Below are 22,692 nucleotides of genomic sequence, written 5' to 3' on the forward strand. Positions count from 1 at the left end.
CCGTGCCCACTTGACGTGATCTTTGGCAAAAGGTTAAAGCGGTCTTGGTTCCGAAGGCTCGGGAAGATGAAGATAAGAGATTACTGGTACTACATTTCAGAATTTAGAAAGAAGCAATTCAGACCCTTACAAAACTTCAAACAAACGAGTTGGCCCCACCTTCAGTGAAGCTCTTTCTTTACATTCCGCTTTTGTTATCACTCATTACCTTATACAGAGGAAAAGCCCAGTTCGAAATGTGATCGAGTATTCGTATTTTGTCTCGATTTAGGCTTAACGATTTCCTCTTGATTTGCCAGAGCTCAATTACTGCAGCCTTTGTGGGCACAGTTCGACTAATGTGAAGTTTTACATGCCCTACAGATGCGACAAAGGAGCAGGAAACTCATCCTTTCAATGAAACGAACATGACAGACCAGCTTCACATTTTGCTGGGAGGATAACTATTGGCTTGGTTGAGTTAGAAAGCCTATCCGATGTCATGTGCAGGGGTTGTGTCGGATAAACAACGGCTAGTGTTACCCATCGCGATAGCTCCAAAAAATATCCCAAGCGCGTTCAGCTCAAGCAAACAGGAGCTTGCAACTCAACACCGCTTTAACAATTTATATCCATTCCACCACTAAATACAACCATCGCATGCGAAAACAGCGCAAGCCAACGCGAGGGAGCAAAGAACCCAGAATTAAATCCACGCGCCGATAAGGCCTAGCCAAATTCGAAGGCAGAGGAGTGCTGTCTAGCCATAATGGCATCTCGCTTCATTGTTCCGGACTCCAGTCCTCCAGCAAGCCCAGCGCCATCGACCCCAGACAAGAGCGGCCGCGGCACAGGTTTTTCGTTTCTTGCCGATAATCCTTCGACGACTCCAGCTGGACCACCTCCATCTTCAGCCGCTTCGTTCACACCCGCGGGTGCCCCGTCTGATTCATACATGGGAAGCTCTTTCATGCGTGGAATGACTGATACAAAGCCTCTGAGCTTTGGCGTGTCCAACAACTCATCCTCAGGAAGAAATCTTTTTGGTCGCACAGGCGCCTCGAGTAACCCGCTTGGTCGATCCATTAGAGGACGACAGCCTTCAGGATTGAGCCGCCAATTCAGCGCGGCGGACGAGGAAGATGAGGATCTAGACGAAGATCAAGATGCTGAAGGAGATGTGGAGCTCCCACCCCCACGAGTTAACCTTTTTCGCATGTCTACTGCTCCAGACGAACGCCTCGAGGATGACGAAGTTGACGCCGAGATCGAACGCTACATCGACCAAGACATTGCCGGTGAAGAAGATGAGAGAGAAAGCTATGGGGAAGACGACCATGTTTTCGAGCGCGAAGAATCCGAAGAACCCGATATGTTCTTGAACATGAGACATGACGATCGGCCCTATGGCCAGCCTATGATTGGCGATGAATCCGATCTCATGATGCTCAACACACCAGCCGCGACAAAACGAGTGCGTCAAGAAGCGGAGAGCATTTTCAGACAAACATCAGCCCATCTTGGCATGTCAGGGCGCCATGAGGGTTTCCATTTTGCATCGATCGCCAAGAATATGTACAGTCAGCACGGACATGCACAAATTATCGAACCCGCAGACATGATCCTCGAAACCGAAGAGCTCGTATGCAGGCTATACGAAGAGGGGGTTGGACCTGAGGATGACGTTGAGAAGATGGATAATTCTTTGTCTAACATCACATTCCGCCTGATTGATCTATGGAAGAAGACTATGAGTGGACTGCCACAACCAGAAGGAGAAGATTTTGCAACCATCGGTCCTGGTTTCAACAGTGACCCATTTGAGAAGGCCGCCTATGTCGCACAACTAATACTTCGAATGCATCACACTCGCTTCGGCACCAATACCGACGAGGAGAAGACGCCACCGCTGCCCGAAATCCTCTTCAACTGGATGCATGAAAATCATAACCTGTACCCTGACCAGGTACGTGAGGTCAGCCGCAACATACCAAGCCCTGCATGCCATCCTCTATTCTGGCAGACTATCCGGTGCTCCTTGCTGCGAGGTGATGTTGGCAGCGCATCCCATCTACTGAAAGAAGCTGGTTGGCAGAATGTTCGCCGAGGACCTAGAAGTGACTATGCGTACACGGGCAAAGCTCTTGAGAATGTGAGACGCTTTGCCGCTGCCACTAGCGAAGTCCTGGATCAGTGCCCAGGTACAAGATCAGAGTGGGACATCTGGAATAGCAACTGGACTCTTTTCCGAATTCAGGCTCGCGGATCTCTGAATCGAATGACCCTGTTCGCCGAAGGAAGGGAGCAGGATATCCAGGATTTAATGGACGACGAGTTTGCCCCCCAACAACAATCACTATCCACAATGGCTCGGAAGGCCTCCAGCCAAATACCTTGGGATATCTACGAGAACTTACAAACCGTGTATGGTATCGTTCTTGGTAACCATGAGGCCATCCTGGAAGTCGCCCAGGATTGGTGTGAAGCGACGATAGGCCTTTTTGGGTGGTGGCATGATGGGAATCAACGCCACAAGGCCCTGAGACTTTCACAATCGCAGTTACTGCGGGCATCATCTCGCTTCGCTGGCTCGGAAGACTACTTTGATCGACTGGCAACTGCTTTTCACATGGTTGTGCAGTCAGATCTTAACCCTAATGTTTTAAACCCCGTCGAAGTTGCGGTAGCCTCCGCTTTCGAAGGAAACGTCAATGCCGTGCTGGGATTCCTGAGGATTTGGTCATTGCCAGTGGCATGTACTGTGGCAGAAGTCGCATCTCTAGGCGAATGGCTCCCCGCTCCTACCGGACCCAACCTGTTTCCCACCGACAGTCTGGATATGGACGATCTCGCGCTACTGGGCGTAACTCAACCAGGACCCGATGAACTGGATGGCATCAAAGACACAACTCTTGTCCTGTACGCTAGGGAACTGGCAGGTATAGAGCAACTGTCACCAGAGCGTGATGGGTGGGAAATGGCCATACAGGTGTTGGGTCGAATGGATTCACCCGAGAGATCAGAGGAGACAGTGGGTGAACTCCTTCGAGATCTGCTTGCTACATTAGACGAGAACTCAGGACGGACGGTGGACAAAATTTGGACAATACTGAATGACCTCGGCATGATTAACTACGCTGAGGAAACAGCAGAGGTTAGTAATTTTGAGTCTAGTGCTGAACTAAACTGACCCGAAACAGACATTCGCAGAGATCCTTTCCAAGGAGTCTCACCGCTACGGCGAGGCTCTCTGGTACTATGCACTCTCCCATCGCTCAGACAAGGTCCGGGAGGTGCTCAATCTACTAATGTCCTACTCGCTTGTTCAGTCAACAGTCTACCCCTCAGAGAAGGATCTAGATCAGGATCTCAAAGATCTATTACGAAAGCGAACCGAGACCCTTGAGAAACGGGCCAAGCAAGATCTTGAAGCTGCTCAACTACTTGGCCGAATGCTCAGCGGTTACGCCACATTACGCAAGTTTTACGAACTCCGCGATGCTGAGGACCTGGAGAATATCTCGCCCACAAAGGCCCTCAAACTGAAAAAGCAAGCGGCATCTGCATTAGTTGCTGTTATTTCAAGTTCCGACGACAACATCCGTGGTGGACTTTACGACGAAACGCGGGATGCAGTAGTCAGCGAGGATTTCCTCCTGGCCCTGCTGGGAGAGGCCACTGTCTTTATTAATCAATCCCCAGCCATCGTCACACTCCCTCAGATCGATGTTCTGCTCAAAGGCATCGAGGATTTACAAACAGTTGGTGATCGAGTCTACTCGGCGTGCGACGATTTCTTCAATCTTGTATTGGCATCAGCCCAGGGGCTGAAGGGCTCTACACCACAAGATCTAATGGCCAAATCGACAGCCTCTCTAGGAGGAAGCTTCATGATGACCGGAAGCTCCGTGTTGGTGAATCATCTGCACAAGTCGATCTCGGCAGGAACAAAGGTCAATAGAGGATGGGACTGGAGGAAGGGTTGGCTTGCAACAAGCAAGGGCGAAGACGTTCTTCGAAAACTTCGATTAGGATTGGCAAAGGACCTGGCGACACTGTGGCTGGAAGACGCAGATGGTGTCGTTGCCTACTAGGTGGCATGTATTTGAACATGAGAGACTTTTTGATGCTTTGATATATGAGTTCGGACTGGCGACGAATGGAAGGCGCCTTTGGTAATACAAGACATGAGCGAAATGTAATATATGCCCCTATGTTCTCAGAATGGGAATTGTATCCAAAAAATGATTTATAGCCCCTAATTTTTCAACACATAGTTGCCCGTTCTCTTCCGAGGTTATACATATACCTACCTACCTATAGTACCTATGGGTGGGACCCATCTCCGCCGGCGTTCGGATCGCGGAGGCCCCCACATCCCCGGACACAGTTGTTAACGCCAATCGGCTCCTGTCAATTTACAATTGCCTAAAAAATTCCGCCCCGACTTCGCCCCCACCACAAATTTAGGGAATAACATCTGTAACAAGAGGACCAAAAGATTCATCGTTCATTGTTGCCGTGTATAGCCCAACATGGTTTCAATGGAGGTCGCCAGCCGCTCAGGCGGTGCCATGACGGTAAGCTATACCATTATATCAATTGGGAGCCTCTCTGCAGGAAAACACAGATGCACAAGCTGACCCTTACACCACGCGGTAATAGCAACTCTTGCGACGTTCCGGTCCTAATGCTATTCGATCAACCACCGTTCTATCTAACAACACAAGGAGAAACTTCTCAAGCGCGAAGCCTCTTCCTCCTACTTACGAAAAGCTATACACCAAGTACACCGATGTCCGTCGAGTTCTCGGCAAGCAGCGTCTGACCCTCGCCGAGAAGATCCTCTACAGCCATCTCGACAACCCCGAGGACTCCTTGCTGAACAACACCGACAATGGACGAAACATTCGCGGGAAGGCCAATTTGCGCCTCAAGCCCGACCGTGTCAACATGCAGGATGCTTCTGCTCAGATGGCTATTCTTCAGTTCATGTCCTGTAACTTGGCCAAGCCTGCAATCCCTGCAAGCATTCATTGTGACCACTTGATTGTTGGCTCCAAGGGTGCTGAGGATGATTTGTCTGCTGGTATCCAGACTAACAAGGAGGTTTTTGATTTCCTTGAGTCTGCAGCGCGCAAGTATGGAATGGACTTCTGGCCTCCTGGTGCTGGTATTATCCACCAGACCGTTCTTGAGAACTATGCTCTTCCTGGATTGATGATGCTTGGTACCGACTCCCACAGCCCCAATGCTGGTGGTCTTTCTACAATTACCATTGGCGTTGGTGGTGCAGATGCTGTTGAGGCCCTTGTCGGTGCTCCTTGGGAACTTAAGGCCCCCAAGATTTTGGGCGTGCAGCTTGTCGGCAAGCTGAGCAACTGGGCTTCTCCCAAAGACGTCATTCTTCGGCTCGCTGGCCACCTCACAGTCCGTGGTGGTACTGGCTCCATCATTGAGTATTTTGGTGAAGGCGTCGAAAGCCTAAGCGCCACCGGCATGGCTACTATCTGCAACATGGGGTAAGCTTGTCCTACAAGTCAGGAAGGGGATCTGGAAAATACTGACTTAATCTAGTGCCGAAGTCGGTGCCACAACCTCGATCTTTCCTTACACCAAGGCTTCAGCTAGATACCTTAACTCGACCCGAAGATCTCAGGCGAACAAGAACATTGAAGCTCTGGAGACCTTCGCCAGCAACAGCTCGGACCCTGACGCTCAATGGCAATTCAAGGCCGACGAGGGCGCTGAATATGACGAACTCATCACCATCGATCTTTCGACTCTCGAACCTCACATTAATGGCCCTTTTACACCAGATCTGGCCACACCACTCTCCAAGTTCAAGGAAGTTGTGAAGGAACAGGACTGGCCCCAGGTTCTTTCCGCTGGTCTCATTGGTAGCTGCACCAACAGCTCTTACGAGGATATGACCCGAGTCGAGAGTTTGCTCAAGGATGCCAAGAAGGCCGGACTGAAGCCTGCTGCTGACTTCTACATCACTCCCGGAAGTGAGCAGATTCGCGCCACGCTTGAGCGCGATGGCACCCTCGAGACATTCCAGGAGGCCGGTGGCATTGTTCTCTCCAATGCCTGTGGTCCCTGTATTGGTCAGTGGAAGCGACAAGATGGTGTTGAGAAGGGCACAAGTAATGCTATCCTGACCTCGTATAACCGAAACTTCCGTGGCCGAAATGATGGCAATCCTGATACCATGAACTTTCTGGCCTCTCCCGAGATCGTTACCGCCATGGCCTTTGCCGGATCCACTACCTTCAACCCCGTGACCGATAGCATCAAGACGCCAGATGGCAAGGACTTCATGTTCTCTCCTCCTCATGGTCTCGAGGGCCCCCAGACTCCTTTCGAGTCTGGCAACGCCGAGCTTGGTGTTTTATCCCAGGCCCCTGACCCCAACACCAAGATTGCCATCTCTCCCACTTCCGAGCGTTTGGCCTTCCTTGAGCCCTTTGCTCCTTTCCCCTCGTCTGATCTCTCAGGCCTTCGCGTTCTTGTCAAGGTCACAGGCAAATGCACCACCGACACCATCTCCGCAGCCGGCCCTTGGCTCAAGTACAAGGGTCATCTGCCTAACATTAGCACCAACACCCTCAACACTGCCATCAACAAGGAGACCGGTGAGGTCAACGCTGCCTACGACCTCGACGGCTCCAAGCACACTATCCCTGAGCTTGGCCAACTCTGGAAGGAACGTGGCCAAGAGTGGCTTGTCGTTGCTGAGCACAACTATGGTGAGGGCTCAGCCCGCGAACACGCTGCCCTGCAGCCTCGCTACCTTGGTGCCCGTGTTGTTCTGACAAAATCGTTTGCCCGTATCCACGAGACCAACCTCAAGAAACAGGGCGTTGTACCTCTGACTTTTGAGAACGAGGCTGACTATGATAAGATCGCCGCTGGCGATGAGGTTGCCACTGTCGGCCTATATGAGATGCTCCAGAATGGCGGCAAGGGCGATGTTCAACTTCGTGTCACTAAGTCTTCTGGTGAGGAGATCCTCATTCCCACCAAACACGCTGTTACCAAGGACCAAGCTGGTTTCATTCTCGCTGGCAGTGCTCTCAACCTGCTGTCTAAGGGCATATAAGACGAGCCGCTCTCTTCCTGAGCATTAGTAGATATAGCTTTCAGGCCACGTGATAGTTTCCTCTCACGATGCCTAAAATGCCTGAGTTATGTATTGGACTGAAGAAAAAGGGCGTTTTTGGTTGGGTAAAAATGCCGAGTGATAGATTGTTTATACCAGCAATACCAATTGTTTCTGTTCTCTAGCCTCTCCCACAGTTCATAAATGAGCAACATGCATATATGCGCCTGTTTTGTGATCAATTGGTAAGATACCTATATTGCTTCTTAGAGAGGTGGAAGCTTCCTAGCTGTGTATCACCTAATTCGAACTCCTGAACTCCTGTGGCATATTTACATCTAGATCGTTGGAATCCTTTGCCCCCCGTTTTCAAGAACGAAGATGGCCGTTTGCCCAAGATGCGCGTAGTCAAAACTCATCAAGACAGCCTCCTTGACTCCTTCGCAATGCACCGTCATCATATATCATGTGAATTCATCAAGCGTTCAAGCTCTGAAAGTAACTCTCTGTCTCTTTCGTCTTGTTGTTGACATGTCGCTGGCGTGCAGTCGCCTTAACCTCGCATTCTCTGAACCAAGCGCAGGCTTTCAACCAAGCAGGATTACTCCGCACATATTCAGGCAGTTCCTCCTCGGGCAGGTCACCAAAGTCAAGAATACGCTTGACCCCCCTCGGCTCTGGTGGTATGTAGGGGGGAGGAGTCCCGTCTTGCTGAGCTTGCTTGATTTTCTCTTGCTTCTTCACCTCTAGAGCCTGCAACCAGCGTCGTCTCTCCACAACCTTGCCAAACCACTCTTTGCGTTTTGGACGCCGTCTGATTTCGTCGCACTTCTTTCTATACCAGGCATGGGATCGCTTATGCATGTGATGGATTGCTGGATTCACCGGAAGATAGAGTGGCTTTTGGTCGCCGTAAAGTGGATGGTACTTGACCATACGCGAAGATACAGTAACATGCGGAGGTGGTTGCAAACTTGACTGTCGATAAATGAGAGAGTCGAATGCCTCAGAATCGAACTCGACCAAAAGCCTCTTTTTGCGGGCTTCTGCTTTGGCACGGGGAGAGAGCGACACGGGTTTGGCCGGCTTTGCTTCCTCGTCAATGTCACTAACATCGGCCATATTCACCTCATCATCGATTTCGGCGCTGACTTCAGGCAGGGAACCTTGAAAATCCTCTTTCCTGACTGGGAGCTCTTTACTTGTCATGGGAGCCGAGCGCTTAGTGGGAGTTGATAAGAGCTTTGCTTTCGAACTCGTTCGTGTTTCTGGATAAGGATGGTCCGAATTCTTCTGTGCATTGTCCTTCTTGGACTTGGATGTCCGAGGAGAAGACCTAAATTTGACACCATCTTCAGAGGTAAGCTGCATATGATTCACAGGAGCGGTGGAAGAAGCGCGCGACTGAGAGTCAAGGCCTAGGGAAGGCTCGGTGTTCTTAAACCCTTCCTTTGGAGGAAATTCAGAAGACGCTTGCGCCGTCCTAGTCAAGTGTTGGCTGTCACTTGCATCGATAGATTGCCCATTTTGATGCGCGTCCATCTTGGGATTCTCTGTGGGGTGCGTTGCCGATCCAATATTTGAACAGGAACTCAGCTTTTTGGTGGCACGGTCGAGGCCAAGTGGCTGGTTTATCGCCTCCTCTGTCCCGGCTCGTAAATCCATAGCCAATGGTGTCCCCATATTCGTTACAGTATGAGAATTTACCTGGTTAGTAGAAGAGTCCTTATCAGCTTTCGCTACATCTTGGACTGCCTTACTCTGCGCGGAGTCGGGTGTTAATCCAAGGTGGCTGGTTCCGTTCCTCTCTGGCTGGGGATGAGGGTTTTTGTCATTATCAATGGATTTGTCTTGCACCAAAGATGAAGCAGGGGCCTCTCGCTCATTTGCTTCCGGAGACTGTGTCATGGGAGCGCTGGTATCCGGACTAGACGTATCTCGAGATGGTGGATCATGCCTAGAAAAGTGCCGCGAAGGTGTAAAGACGAATTTGCCTCGACCTCTTTTAGCAACAAAATTCCCGTTAGAGGGTCGGAAGCCCTTGGCCATATTCGTAACGGGGAAATCTCTGCTGGCCGCAGTTGGCTCTAATGCTGAGTGCTCATCGCAGTAATGTCTGGAACTAAGCAGAATGATCTTTTCACAAGTGAGAACGGCACAAGTGCCGCCGACATGTGTGGAGGCAGTCATTCAGAACCTCGTTGATGGGGCCAAAACGCAGAACTGATCCACCACACGCAGGCTTTTACGACTGAATGGAGTCATGAGGCGCGTAGATGAATGATTACCTAGAAGTCATGTTAGCAATATGCGTTTGAAGTAACGGAATGCTGAGCAAGTATTGGGTAAGAACTCGAATCAGATCTTTTCAGTTTTGAATGGCCGTCAAGCTAGGCACCTCGTCGGTTGGCACATAGTCTCTTCTGACGTTTGTGTTGATTCAATGAATCTGATGTTTGTCGCGGCCTTTGGTCAAGATCCGTGGCGAAGACGAGGAAGAAGACTCCATTGTGCGACAACAGAAACTCCATGGTAACCGGCGCCAGCGCTCTACAAACAAGCTTAGAATGTAGGAGAGCAGTTACAGCTGAGGTGCGGTATGGAATGACAGGGTTGATTAAGACAACAATGTCATTGACAGAGCCAGAAGAGAAGATGGCGCAACCAGAAGGGTTCCGTTCAGTCAGACCTTTTACCATAGGCATCATTTAACGAGCATAGAGTAAGACAAAGAAAACGAAATCAAAATATCTTACCGAGGTCTGAGACCACCCAGAGAAGAGTTCTGCTCCCCTATACCCGCGCGTTGCGTTTGTTGTGCTAATCGAAAATACTGTGCAGTCGATAGTTTGTATTATGTTGGTGGAGGCGAAAGGACAGTGTTATACTGTAGGTAGTAGAAAGAAGCAAAGGGAGCTAGGTCGCGTCCGAGACAGCTGCCCCGTGTTGAAAGAGTATGTGCGTTCTGAACTTAGGTAACGTAGGTAGGTATATATGGATTGACGAGCCAGCCGACGACATCAGGGAAAGTATGAGAGAGATCTCCAGCCGCCAGAGGCAGAGAGGCGTATGACTGTGGTCGTTGGTTTTGCGCCTTTCATTGCGGGCTGGTCCTGTTGCTCCTGGCTCGCTATTGGCCCAAGCAGTGATGATGATGAAGGATGGGGTGCAGAGGCGCCGGGAAGACCTCCCTGGTGGGGGGGTTCCCGAGGTGAGTTACCCCGAGCTGGAAGACTAATTCTTCCGCCCCGGCTGCCAGGCCTACCAGTGGAGCCCCACAAGTCAATCAACTTACACCCGTGAGCGTCCCCAAAGGGAAATTCTGCCCTCCACTGCCTGTTGACTCAAGACATAGGTAGGCGACTAATAAATTGACTTATGCTTATCTTTATAGAAGCTTAGTTAAGCCTAGGTTTTATTCAAGACTGCTACCTCTGTAGTTGGTGAGTATAAACGCACTATAAAGATAGAAGATCCAGGTCCAAACCTAATACACCTTTTACATTCTTTGTGATGCGAATAAGACGCCTCAAAAGCCATTAATCCAGGGACTCAGTGACCGCGTTGATTTGTCTCAACTAAAGTTTCTTCAGTTTTCTTGATCAAACCACTCGCTTTGGGTTCCATTGGATACAGAGAAAAGTTCCGCCCCAAATCTGTCTTCATATCTAAGTCTCTCCAAGTCCGATCACCAGGCCTAATTCCCTCTACAGTCCATTTAGTGGCGATATAATGAAACATACCTCGATGTTAGATTCCACGGAGTTATATGTATACATCATGACCTATCCAAAGCCCATACTTTAGTATGTTGCTGGTGCTCCGTATGCTCTGGGCTCTTACATGGTCACATGGATTAGGTAACCCTGACACCCCTCCATCCCCTGTTAAATTTATCAGGCACTAGCGCGGGGGTCTTGAGCTCCCTGACGTACAGCGCCAGTATGTAACCACGTTGCGACTCTGGAACCAATATATCATTCGTCTACAAACAGCAATATTTTCGACCTGTACATATGCCGATTCTCGACAACTAGGGTGCTGAATGCTCAAGCCTCAATAGAACTTCGAGACTTCGCGACCCTGGAATGAACTTTCTCAAATCTGCCGTGGCCTCGGCCATAGCACAAGGCCCTCCCTTTCCATACAACTTTGGTGACAAGGTTGATATCGATGAGTCTATCTGGACCCTGTACAATGGTACCAAGAGGGTAAGCTCAACGTCGCAGAGCTCAAAACGTGGACTTGCTGACAATCTATGAATAGGAAGATGGTTCAAACTGCAGCATCTTTTCCTTCGATATCACCACCAACCGATCCCAACTCCCCCTGGCCAAGAATGCCCTAAAGAAGCTCCGAACACTACGGCACCCAGGCGTGATCAAACTTCTAGATGCGGTCGAGGTACATGCAAGACTTGCAGTCTATTTAAGAGCATTCCGCTGACAACATCTGGTAGACCGAGACGTATATCTACATTGCGACCGAACGAGTAGTACCCCTACGATGGCACGTTCGAAGAAAGAGTCTCAGCCCTGAGACGATAAAATGGGGCTTGCATAGCGTTGCGGTATGACTTGCTATGCTAGTCTTTTAATCGATATTAATAATGTCACAGCGCACTATAAAATTCATCAACGAAGACGCTTCCTCGATCCACGGCAGCATCAAGGTTGGATCGATATATACATCAGAGAGTGGCGAGTGGAAGCTCGGTGGCTTTGATGTTCTCAGCAGCCTCAAGGACGATGAGTCAATAATATATGCAAGAGGTCCCCAGATAGGTACCCGTATACTCAAGCTAACATATACATAGACATACGGTAGCTTGGTCCCTGATGCGGGTCGATACTCTCCTCCAGAGTTGGCACGAGGCGGATGGGATGTTATCAAGAAGAACCCCCATACAGCAGTAGACGCATTTAATCTTGGAACATTGATCTTTGAAGTTTTCAACGGCGATTACAATGGAGCTGATCAGGCTGGCCAAACGAAGAGCATCCCCCCTTCAATGCAGTCCAGTTATAAGCGTCTGTGTAACGCCAACCCAAAGGCGCGAATCAGTGTGGGAGCTTTCCTTGATCAAGGCAACCGAAATGGCTCTTTCTTTGACAGTTCTCTCATCAAGCTGACAGAGGGTATCGATAACCTGGACATCAAGACGCCAGATGAGCGAGAAGAGTTCCTTAGGTATATCTGCAACTCCTTCCATAATTCCAAGTTGCTAAGTATTTGAACAGCGGACTGGATGAACTGAGCGATGACTTCCCAGAAGAGTTCTTCAAGCTAAAGGTTATGCCAGAGCTGATGAAGTCCGCTGAGTTCGGTGGTGGTGGCCCTAGGGCTGTATCTGTAGTTCTCAAAATCGCGTCTAAACTCCCCAAAGACGACTTTGATTCAAAGATTACACCATTCATCATTCGCCTGTTTGGAAATCCCGACCGAGCTATTCGAGTGTGCTTATTGGATAGCCTTCCTTTGATGATTGATCAGCTATCACAGAAGATCGTCAACGACAAGATCTTTCCACAATTGGTACTGTCTCTGTTACTCCTCTTCAATGCAAGACTAACATGTACAGATCACTGGCTTCACTGACGTGACACCGGTGGTACGAGAACAAACATTAAAGTCTGTTTTGGTCATCATCACTAAGCTCTCGGACCGCACAATCAATGGTGACCTCCTCAAACAACTTGCAAGAACCGCAAATGATGAACAGCCTGGCATTCGAACAAATACAACTATCTGCTTGGGAAAAATTGCGAAGCACTTGGGTACTTCGTCCCGCTCAAAGGTTCTTATTGCCGCCTTCACTAGGTCACTCAGAGATCCATTTGTTCATGCCCGGAATGCTTCCCTAATGGCCTTGGGTGCCACTGCGGAGTATTTCACAGATGAGGATAGCGCATGCAGGGTCCTGCCCGTTATCTCTCCTGCCCTGATTGATAAGGAGAAGATTATTCGCGACTCTGCTATTCGTACTATGGATATATATCTCCAAAAGATCAAGAAGGCAGCTTCTGCCATGCCTGAAAGCGTTTTGCCTCCTCCTCAAACTAATGATGGCTCAGCTCCACGGATGAGCACTCCACAGCCTAACGAAAACACCCCAGGTGGCTGGGCAGGCTGGGCAATCTCTTCCTTTACAAACAAAATCTCTGCGGCTGCAGGCGAAATTAACGCGGAGTCAGACTCCCGTGCTGCTTCACCTGGGCCCGCACCCTCACCTAATTCCGAGCCAAAGAAGCCGGCAACGAGTACCGCCTCGTCACTTCACCGCCAAGCAGTCAAATCTCCCCCAGCAACACTCTCGCGAAACTCTTCACATACTGCAAGTGTAGTAGCTGACTCATTCTTACCTGCCGATGATGGTGAAGATGCTGGAGACTCATGGGGAGATATGAACGATGATTTCGACAGTTTCGACTCTCCCGGCCAATCCTCAAAACAGCCCTCGACAACGACAGCATCTGCTGCCACTTTTGATGATGATGGCGAGCCTGACTTTGCTGGATGGTTAGCTGCCCAATCACAGAAGAAACCTACCAAGGCCTTGCCAAAGGGTTTATCGAAATCAAGTGCAGCTAAAAAACCTGCGGCTAAACCGGCTGCAAAACCAATTGCTGCGAAAAAGATTGATATGAAGCCGAAGGAGACAGATGACGATGATGGTTGGGGCGATGGCTGGTAACAATAGACTCGAAAGATAGAAAGTTTGAGGAGTTGGCACCTTTCATGAAATGTCACTTTGCCATAGCCGCCTTCTTTAGTAGCCGGGGGAGCACCAGGATACCATTCTCGAGCATACACTGGTATGCCGATTGTTGATTGAAGCCATTCATGATTTCTAGTTAGACACATATAGACACCACAAATTCGTAATATTCATGATACTAGCTATAAGTGTTTGCGATTGGGAAATATATTTAATCCCTATTTTATGATGAAGGTAAATCGATATCCTGGCTCCAGACCGGATGCTCACCGAGGTGAGCATCACGCCCCACTAAAATCGTTCACCTTGATTTCTATTTTTCCCCACCAGACCCAACAGTGTTCAACTCTCTCGCTCCAACCTTCTTCCTGCGACATCACCAGATTTTATCTCAACGTCCCTCAAAATGGCCCAAGGCACGGTCAAAAAGCTCGGACGAGCAACCCCGGCCAAGATCACACACTCAAAACGACAAGCATCGAAAGTGCATAAACCCAAGAAGACAAAAGCGAGCGTCGACAAGGTGCACAAGAAATTCACAAGCGGCATGACGGCGCGCACTGAAGCGCTCCTCGGTGAGCGCGCAGGACATCTGGAATTGCTTGGACAAGGAAAGAAGAAGACGGATAAAAAGACGACTCAGAAGGGCGGCTCGAAGAAATTCGGTTAAGGGTTATACGATGATACCGAAGGCGGACGATGATCGAACTTTTTTATGTCTACACGAGTGACTGGGGTTCCCTTACAACTGCGTATCAACGACGGCCTCTGCAGGCAGGCGCAATTAAATACGCGATCTACCTCACTTAATGGCCTTTTACGATGGGACACCTCCCGAAACCTTTCGAGCCTTTGACATTTTGGAACCCTGACTTTCCTACTCGCCCTGCTCCTCTCTGTTTTGGGGGAGCTCAATTACGCAACTAGTCACCGTCACTTCTTTGCTGCTGCTACAAGGGCATGCCTAGGGAAAGGATTATATACTAAGGCCATCCTCTACCCTTCCACGAAGAGTGGTCGAGTGGTATCTACCTATAACCTATGAACCTAAAATCCGCTCCTAAAAATCTTCCTCCCTCGGCCACTCTTCGTTTTTGTTCGCGAGTTCGAATCCTGCAGCCTTTCTCTGTTTTTGCTATAAACTCAAGCCAGCAGCAAAGCTATTTACTACCCAACCCATTCTAATGCGTCTTATCTCCATAAACCCATATCAAACTGTTTGTTTGTAACGTGGCACCAGATACACCGTCTGTTTTTCTCATGTCGAAGGATATCCCCAAGCAGTTGCTTGCCAACATATGCCAAGTCCCTAGCTGATGAGTTAGTGATACAATCAATCGTGACCAACTGCATCAACTTACATATTGCAAATATCAATAGACATGCCATTTTCAAGGCAAAGATGTGTCATTTTAGCGAAGCTGGCTTACTGAATGTCCTCATCCAATGCATTGTTGCCATTGTCAACTGGATGACCGATGTGTGGTTGCAATTTGGCGACAGCTTTCTCGACGATAGTCTTGAAAATGCCAGACTCCTCGAAGGCGCGGATGGCTGCCTGTTTCTTCATGACGGCTTGACGATTGATACGTGGCTGCAATTCGGCGACGACTTTCTCGATGCCTGTCTTGAAAATGTCGGGCTTTTGAAAAGCGCTGAGGGCTGCCTGTTCGTATAGCTCCGTCCCATTCTGCATAGAAGCATTGATCTGCGTGAGAGTCTCAGTGACGGTCTCATCAAGGAGCTCCTGCATAGAAGCGTTGATCTTCGTGAAAATCTCGGCGATGGTCTTATCGAGACGCTGCTGCATGGTTCTCATGCGGGTTAGTATCTCTTAATAGGCACGATCGACTTTCTTCAAGATCAACATCACATCCTTGTCATGTTCTGTCTATCGTTTCGCCTCCGCCGCCCTGTACTCATTAGTCTTATTGACTAGGATTATGAGTTGCATGAGATCTTTGGTAGCAGACACAGAGTTGACCAAAATCCGAGGAGACTCTTGTGAAAACTTGAGGAATACAGGCTCATGTCGATGCAGCATTGTACATGGCTTCTCCAACTTGCCATCGGAGGTATTGCTGTCTGCCTCGATCACCGGCTGAGGACCAGAGTCAAGGGGCTGGTCCAACCCATTGGAAGTGACCTGCTGGCTGCCAGGAGGACTCTCAATCTCCGTTTCATCGTCCGAGAGGTTGTCGTGATCACTGAGACATAGCCAGCCGTGGTCAGACTCAAGGTCCAGTAGAGGATCTTTGGAGAGATCTCGGGCAGACCCATCAGACTCGTTCAACCGCGGCAGCCATCGTGAGCCGCGCGCGTAGATACACTAACCGATCGGCGATTGTCAGTCAATATAATCATATAATTTCACACGGCGGCTGCTTACCTTTGCGAGAATATCACTGCCAAGACCGTAGAGTATGAGTTGTCAAGTCTACAGGATGAAGTTATCATGCATGTAGTGTTGCGTTGGTGAAGAGTTCAGGTTGGGGTGGAGGTGCGTGGTGTGGATGGATGTATCAATTACATTGGTACTCCTGCTGGCTCAGGGGCAAGTTGTTATGAACTCTGATTCTTCATAGCAAATGCATACGAAATAAGGAGTTTCAAAAAAGTTGCACTCAAGGCTACAGGTGTTGTCCATTAGACCCACTTAACCGCCGCTGCCTTCGAGTTCCTTCACCAGAGCCCTTCGATATACTTGGGCGCACGCCCTTGTAGCTCTTCTGGAATAATTCCTGCGGAAATTCGAAGAAATTCCAGGTTGAATAAGTAAACGGTTGTGTTTATATTTGTCTCCATTGTTTAGCGACTCGAGTGGTTTCAAGTGGATGCGTCCTCGACCTTTGATCCCGATATATGCTCTGTGTGCTACACTTGATCCTACGTAGATTCCCCGAACATCTCTGTGACCGCCAGTAACAGCTTTCAGACATACACTCAAAAGACGGAAAGGATCACCAACTTGAGGCAGATCCAAGAGTCCAGCTGTTTGAAGGACTTTGCCGTCTGGTAGTGACATAACTTTGGGTGCGATTGATCCGAAAAGGGGTTTCGTGATATCTGATACTTCGAGGCGTTCAAACAGTTTCCAGAACCTAGCGGAAAGGGGCGATATCCTTACCTAGGTCGCTCTTTTGTAATTTCCAGGCGTCGAGTTACCCGTTATGAAGCACCATCAGTGACTTGGTTTTCTAGGTCGTTATTATCCACAAGCTCTTCAGTATCTTTGTGCAGCTTATCCCGGGACCTCCATCCTAAATGATAAAAGGACTTAGGTAAACTTAGGTAGATTTAGGCAAATTTAGGCAAATTTAGGTAAGCTTAGGTAAACTTAGGTAAAGATTTACTAGCATTTAGACTACTTTGGTTATTTCTAACGTACAAGCTTGCTCCCGGAGAGCTGGGTCTTGTGTGATTACTAGGAGCTGGGATACCCAACACTTTTTTGTCTGCCATGACGACTGTGGGATCACAAGTCCAAATGGTACATACGGTCAACTTATGACTGTATGTTCGTTCCAAAACCAGCCTCAATTGCTCAAACCCTTGTAACCCACAAACCACCTTTCTTGATACCTAGACCTCAACAGTTGTTGATGTCGAACACCTTTCCCTCTGCCACGTGATTCAAGATAGAAGTCACCACCTTGAAATCTCTGGCGACATCCACCATCCAGTTGGACACTGCCATTCGTACAGCCTTTTCTCCCTTCCAGCTTGTGCCACTCACATACATCTGCCGGGTCTCATTGATCTTCTGAACTAGCTCATTGTTCAAAGTGGAATCCTTAGCACGGAAAAGAACAATCATGAAGATCTCATTCAAGCCAGCACCGTCCTCGGGGAGGAGCTCGTAGTGCTCCGAGTCCCTCAAGAACGCAGCGACTCGGCGGGATAGAACAGCCATGTCAGCAAGCAACTTTGCCATCCCTGGTCGACCTTCACTGAGGAGAACAGCATATGCGGGGAGGGCACGGAACCGCCGCGAGTTCTCAAGGCCGATATTCAGGGGCGAGGGAATGGTGGACGCCCCTCCCGTGGAGAGGTATGCAGCATTGGGGTTGGTGAAGACGGATTGAAGAATAGCAGGTGATCGCGTGAGGAACATGCCGCAGTCATAGGGCTGACCGAGTTAGTAATTCGAGTGACAACCAGTCAAAGTCAAGCCGAAATGATATGGGATACTCACGACATTGAGAAGCTTGTGCCCGTCAACAGTGATACTGTCTGCTAACTCGATCCCCTCAACACGATTACGAAGAACTTTGTAGTCGTACTCTTCGGGAAGAGCACGAGCAAAGATACCGAAGGCTGAAATGTTAGAATGAACGGCCTCTTGCAAAGAGTTGGATCTTACCTCCATCTACATGGATCCAAGCTCCATACTTGTCCGCCAACTTCCTTACTTTACGCATCTCTTCAATCCCCGTTAAAGCATATCGACCGGTGTTAACCTCTCCAGCGCTTAATGCAATAACACTTGCGGTGTCTTTCTTCTGAAGTTCTCTTTCCAAAGCCTCAAGATCCAATCTCCACGGCTCACTATCGTTGAGTCTCAGCTCCTTCACAGCTCCTCGTCCGAAGCCGACAATACTCGCTGCCTTAGACAAGGAGCTATGGCCTGCACTTGTGAGGATCTGGAGCTCCCTAACGCCAGCAGAAAGACAAGCCGCAAGCAAGCCGACCTCGCCAATACTCTGCCCGCGTTTCTCCAAGATGGCTTCGCGTCCACATGCAAGTCCGAGAACATTACTGCCCGTAGCTCCAGTCGTGAAGGTGCGCCCTTTCCAATCTCCAAGTCTCAGTAGCGAAACGAGCATCTCCAAAGCTGCATCCTCCAATGTGGTCGCAATTGTCTGCGCTGGCAGATGGACCTGAACATTCTGATCCAGGCGGGAGACTACATTGTCTGCCCACTCAGCAATAGGAAGAGTACCACCGGTGACAAACCCGTAGTAACGGGACGAACTGCCCTGACCGTTACACGCGGGAACAATGTCCTGTATGATGTGTCGTACAACATCTTCCTGTGAGACACCTCGGAGGTAGTCATCCGAACCAGGCCGAGGGAGCTTGGCTTCAGCGGTCTGAATGGTAGATAACTCGGGAAGAGTAGGTGCCGGAGCGGAGCTGGGCTTGGGGCCGTGGCGACGGGATAAACGGGTCCGTTGGACGTCGAGATTGAATAAGTCACTCATTCTTGCCCAAAATGTAGGTCAAAATGATGATGTTATAAATGCCTCTAGAGAAATTGTTTAACTTGAGAACAACATGAGTCACTCAATTTACCGCTATCTCACACCGTTCATGTAAGCCTCCCCACTTGCCTTCGCCGCTTAAGCCGCAGCCGGCGGCACGATCCTTCGACGATAGACGATGATTGTATGGTGTTGACTCCTGTAGTTTTCTCGGCCAACTTATCCGATGCTCCCTTTGGAAGGTGGGTTATAGTCCCACAGAAATGTTTCTGGACTCAGAGAGGCTCATATGATGGCACGCGATGGATTAAGTTCTCGGTCCATATGAATGTTTCTTTGCTCTAATGGCCTGATGATATATCCTGGTGTGTGAAACCATCTACCACTCGCTTCTAGACTGAGATCTTTGAACTCGATACAAATCCACCTATATAGTGTAGCTTAATCCAACATGTGGTATGCGCCATGCCAAAATCAAATTAAATCAAATCAAATCAGAGAAAAGTGCACGCTGCCGCCTTCGAGTCTCAGAGTTGGGCATCTCTCTATAGCTTGGCGCTCTCGCCGACAGCGCCAATCTTGAGGTCCTTGCCATACTTTGCCAGGACATGTTCGTTGTGGTACTTCCAGAAGGCCTTGGTAGCGTTCTTTCCAGACCAGCGCTTCAGGATCTTAGCACCACCGGGATGTTCATCGATGAACTCTGCGGATGTTTGTCAGTTTTGTTCTGCGATTTTGGGTTCGGTCGCCGTACTGGTCACGTCGTAAACGTCATTCTCAACAATGAGCCAGAAACCGTTGGCCTCATCCTTGTGCTTTCCAACCTCGGCGGTAGTATATGTCTCGGACATTTTGGAAGGTAGCTAGTTGTAGTTATAACGAAAATGAGAAGTTGACGAGAGAATTGAGCTGTAGATGAACGTGGGTGATAAGTGAATTAGTTAAATTATGATGGATGAGCTTGGAAAAGAAACAAGGAGTTCTTTCCGGGGGCAGCGCCGTCGGCAGGTGGGGGGCTTGCCTCGGTCCACGGTCACGAGCAGCCCGCACTTTCACCCATTTCAGAAGCTTAGGGGCCGGGGGAGCTGGGGAAGTGCGCTAGGAAAGCTACTAAGCCGGGTAGTCTGCACCTATCACAGGGAGGCAATTGTCAACTTTCACAAGGAAGCCCTCGATTTGAAGCCCCAGCTGGTCCCGTCGGCACCTATTACTCGAGATGGCCCTATTAGAGTCGGGATGAGCTATCTACTGTAACAGATTGCTGATGCATAAATCCAGATTATTTGTAGAAACTGAGAAAATACTTTCTAAACCAAAACTCAAGGTCCTTTGTAGTACAAGTACGCCGCTTCTCTGTACTCCGATGTGATCATGGCTCTCTATACCTTTTATTCGTTGGCTCATAAATGCTGGTCAGCTTATTATACGACAACTGTAGTAGATTTTCTTCTGATCGCGTCACGGAATCGGTCCGCAAACGCTGCTGTTCCACGGCAATCACTCTCCGCTCGCTTCTCAAGAGCCTTTGGCAGCCATTCGCTAATCTTTACAATCCGATTCTCGTTCTACACATCGTCAGTTCACCCGAATCTCTCAGCAATATGTGCTAGACTTACGGATGGATGAGTGCTCAGCATTTCTGGGGCTTCTTCTCCGCTGGCATGCTGAAGCGCGTGCATTCGCTTCCAGAAGCCCAAAGCTGCACGGGGGTCATAACAGGCTTCGGCCATCATCATTAGGCCGATGTAGTCTGCCTCGCTTTCCTGCTTGCGGCCCATGGGAAGGTAGAAGAGTAGATCTTGTAGGTAATATCCTCCCACGACATTCCAGAGTCCAAAGAGCGCAAGGCCAGGCAGAGCTCCAGCGAGGAAGAACAAGCTTCCGGCCGTAAGATTTCCTACCCATGCAGCAGAGAGGCGCTCTGCTGCGTGAGAGGCTGTGTTATGCGCGATCTCGTGCCCTAGTACTGCTGCGAGGGCATCCTCACTGCGGCAGACGTTGATGATACCACTATGCACAAACACTTTACCTCCAGGGAGGACAAAGGCGTTTGCTGTTCCTATGGTCAAAGGTCAGCAAACCAACATTCGCTGCACATGATCGCCAGAACGTACCATTATCAGCTATCACAAATATCTCCCAATTGAGGTCCGCCATGCCGCTCACGGGGATCAACTTCTTCATTACCCTCCTGACCAAGATAGTCCTTGGATCCCATTCTGATAGGAAATGACCACCTTGCGCTCTGACCTGCTCAATGACCTGTGCAGCTGCTTTCGAATGCGCACGTGCGACCATAGAATCAGAGAGGAAATTGAATCTTCGACGGCCCGTGACCGGCACAGTCTGAGAGTTGTAGAAGTAGAAGCCAATGGCTGCGAGAACGGTTGCTATCACGGTAAGACGCGAATTACGACTACTGCCCGCTTGTGTGAACTTGCGCGCTGCGCGATGTGGGACGAGGGGTCGCGCAGTTTGTAGGCGCTCTTGTAGTTCTCGTTCGGAATGTTGCTGGGCGCGGTATTGGCATTGCGAGAAGGTCCTACGACGAGAGCTAGAGGATATGGCGGTGCGATGAATAAGGAAAATGGTCGGGCGGTTTATGCTCAGTGATGACTTTTGAAGTAAACGAGGGGCAGTCATTGTCAGATTCGGCGGTCGGCGTGATTCGGTCAATTGCCGTGTTGCTATCCCGGGATTTGCTCTTTAATTAGAAGCAGTGATAAGATCGAGCAAATATCAAGAAGCCAGCGGGGCGCGGGGCTGGCGACTGTGTGCTTGCTTGTGTGTTGCTGTGTCTCGTGATAGTTATTGGTTCAGCGCAGGTTAGAAGAAGCTTCATGGTTTGCGTCATGATCAGTCTGCAGCTCTCCCGCCTAGGCCCGCTATCGGGAACCTAGGTATTCAAGCGATAAACGACACTAACCTTAGGCAAAGTTTAGAATAGATTTGATAAGTTTAGTGGGTCTTTAGACCACCTAATTGCCTCGGCTAAAAGCGCTGAGGCACGGAGATGATAGATGTACTACCTACACCGACGCTCTTGAGAAGAACGAAAATATTTGCTTCATTTTCATCATCAGATTTCATAGATTTTCATAGATAAATAAGAAAACAGGAATCAAAGTACTTCCTCCCATGAGATGGAGACTTCACTGTCTCCATGGTCTTCTTTGGTGATAGCTGTTACAGCCCGCCCTTATTTTCTTTCCGTTCCAGGGACCCTTGGGCTCGACATCCACTCATGAATGAATGAGCGTATAGCTCTGTAATTGTTACCAATACTGAAATTACAGATCAGTCTGATCATCACAGGTACTCAGCACCTGACAACTGACACACCTTTACTCCGTACTCATCCGCCCCAATGAGATCTTATCCATACCTAGTGGTCGGCGTGCCTGTTCCTTGGGATTTCCGAATAGTATCACGAACTACACTAACAAATTTGCTTCCGCATCACAAACCCAACAGCTGACATCCAGATTCAAGCTTTACTATCACACAGAAACTTTTGTCATATACAATCAACGGCTTGTTCTTGTAGGCATATGACCCGGAAACTACGGGCTTGGCCTGACCACCACGCGATGGAGCATCTTCACCACAGGTAGCTCATTTCAGAGCAACCCTGACATCATCTCAGCAACCTAACCTCAGTACAAACTCCCTGCCAAAATCTAAAA

The 22,692-nt window shown here is 49.3% G+C and overlaps 8 protein-coding genes across 8 annotated transcripts; 2 read left to right on the plus strand and 6 right to left on the minus strand.

Moving 5' to 3' along the window:
• Window positions 1-748: 748 nt before the first annotated feature.
• FTJAE_6556 (nuclear pore complex subunit nup85) lies at window positions 749-4,073 on the plus strand (the record flags this gene model as incomplete). The annotated part of the gene is made up of 2 exons (XM_037353180.1): window positions 749-3,133; window positions 3,180-4,073. The coding sequence occupies 2 exons, from the start codon at window positions 749-751 to the stop codon at window positions 4,071-4,073; spliced, it is 3,279 nt and encodes a 1,092-aa protein (XP_037206331.1).
• A 441-nt stretch (window positions 4,074-4,514) lies between these two features.
• FTJAE_6557 (aconitate hydratase mitochondrial) lies at window positions 4,515-7,084 on the plus strand (the record flags this gene model as incomplete). Its single annotated transcript, XM_037353181.1, has 3 exons — window positions 4,515-4,559; window positions 4,645-5,501; window positions 5,557-7,084. 3 exons carry the CDS (start codon window positions 4,515-4,517, stop codon window positions 7,082-7,084), a joined length of 2,430 nt encoding a protein of 809 aa, XP_037206332.1.
• Window positions 7,085-7,561: 477 nt separating this feature from the next.
• Window positions 7,562-9,274, minus strand: FTJAE_6558 (uncharacterized protein; the record flags this gene model as incomplete). Its single annotated transcript, XM_037353182.1, has 1 exon — window positions 7,562-9,274. The coding sequence occupies one exon, from the start codon at window positions 9,272-9,274 to the stop codon at window positions 7,562-7,564; it is 1,713 nt and encodes a 570-aa protein (XP_037206333.1).
• A 5,954-nt stretch (window positions 9,275-15,228) lies between these two features.
• On the minus strand, window positions 15,229-15,612 carry FTJAE_6560 (uncharacterized protein; the record flags this gene model as incomplete). The annotated part of the gene is made up of 1 exon (XM_037353184.1): window positions 15,229-15,612. One exon carries the CDS (start codon window positions 15,610-15,612, stop codon window positions 15,229-15,231), a length of 384 nt encoding a protein of 127 aa, XP_037206334.1.
• Window positions 15,613-15,693: 81 nt separating this feature from the next.
• On the minus strand, window positions 15,694-16,607 carry FTJAE_6561 (uncharacterized protein; the record flags this gene model as incomplete). Its single annotated transcript, XM_037353185.1, has 3 exons — window positions 15,694-16,131; window positions 16,192-16,207; window positions 16,507-16,607. The coding sequence occupies 3 exons, from the start codon at window positions 16,605-16,607 to the stop codon at window positions 15,694-15,696; spliced, it is 555 nt and encodes a 184-aa protein (XP_037206335.1).
• Window positions 16,608-17,391: 784 nt separating this feature from the next.
• Window positions 17,392-19,006, minus strand: FTJAE_6562 (l diaminobutyrate decarboxylase; the record flags this gene model as incomplete). Its single annotated transcript, XM_037353186.1, has 3 exons — window positions 17,392-17,931; window positions 17,998-18,119; window positions 18,166-19,006. 3 exons carry the CDS (start codon window positions 19,004-19,006, stop codon window positions 17,392-17,394), a joined length of 1,503 nt encoding a protein of 500 aa, XP_037206336.1.
• Window positions 19,007-19,551: 545 nt separating this feature from the next.
• Window positions 19,552-19,857, minus strand: FTJAE_6563 (cytochrome b5; the record flags this gene model as incomplete). Its single annotated transcript, XM_037353187.1, has 2 exons — window positions 19,552-19,709; window positions 19,761-19,857. 2 exons carry the CDS (start codon window positions 19,855-19,857, stop codon window positions 19,552-19,554), a joined length of 255 nt encoding a protein of 84 aa, XP_037206337.1.
• Window positions 19,858-20,427: 570 nt separating this feature from the next.
• On the minus strand, window positions 20,428-21,649 carry FTJAE_6564 (mitochondrial metalloendopeptidase OMA1; the record flags this gene model as incomplete). Its single annotated transcript, XM_037353188.1, has 3 exons — window positions 20,428-20,571; window positions 20,623-21,065; window positions 21,121-21,649. 3 exons carry the CDS (start codon window positions 21,647-21,649, stop codon window positions 20,428-20,430), a joined length of 1,116 nt encoding a protein of 371 aa, XP_037206338.1.
• Between the last annotated feature and the right edge of the window lie 1,043 nt (window positions 21,650-22,692).

This window comes from Fusarium tjaetaba (assembly GCF_013396195.1).
Source record: "Fusarium tjaetaba strain NRRL 66243 chromosome Unknown NRRL66243_c0000128, whole genome shotgun sequence".
In the NCBI taxonomy this organism is placed as follows: domain Eukaryota; kingdom Fungi; phylum Ascomycota; class Sordariomycetes; order Hypocreales; family Nectriaceae; genus Fusarium; species Fusarium tjaetaba.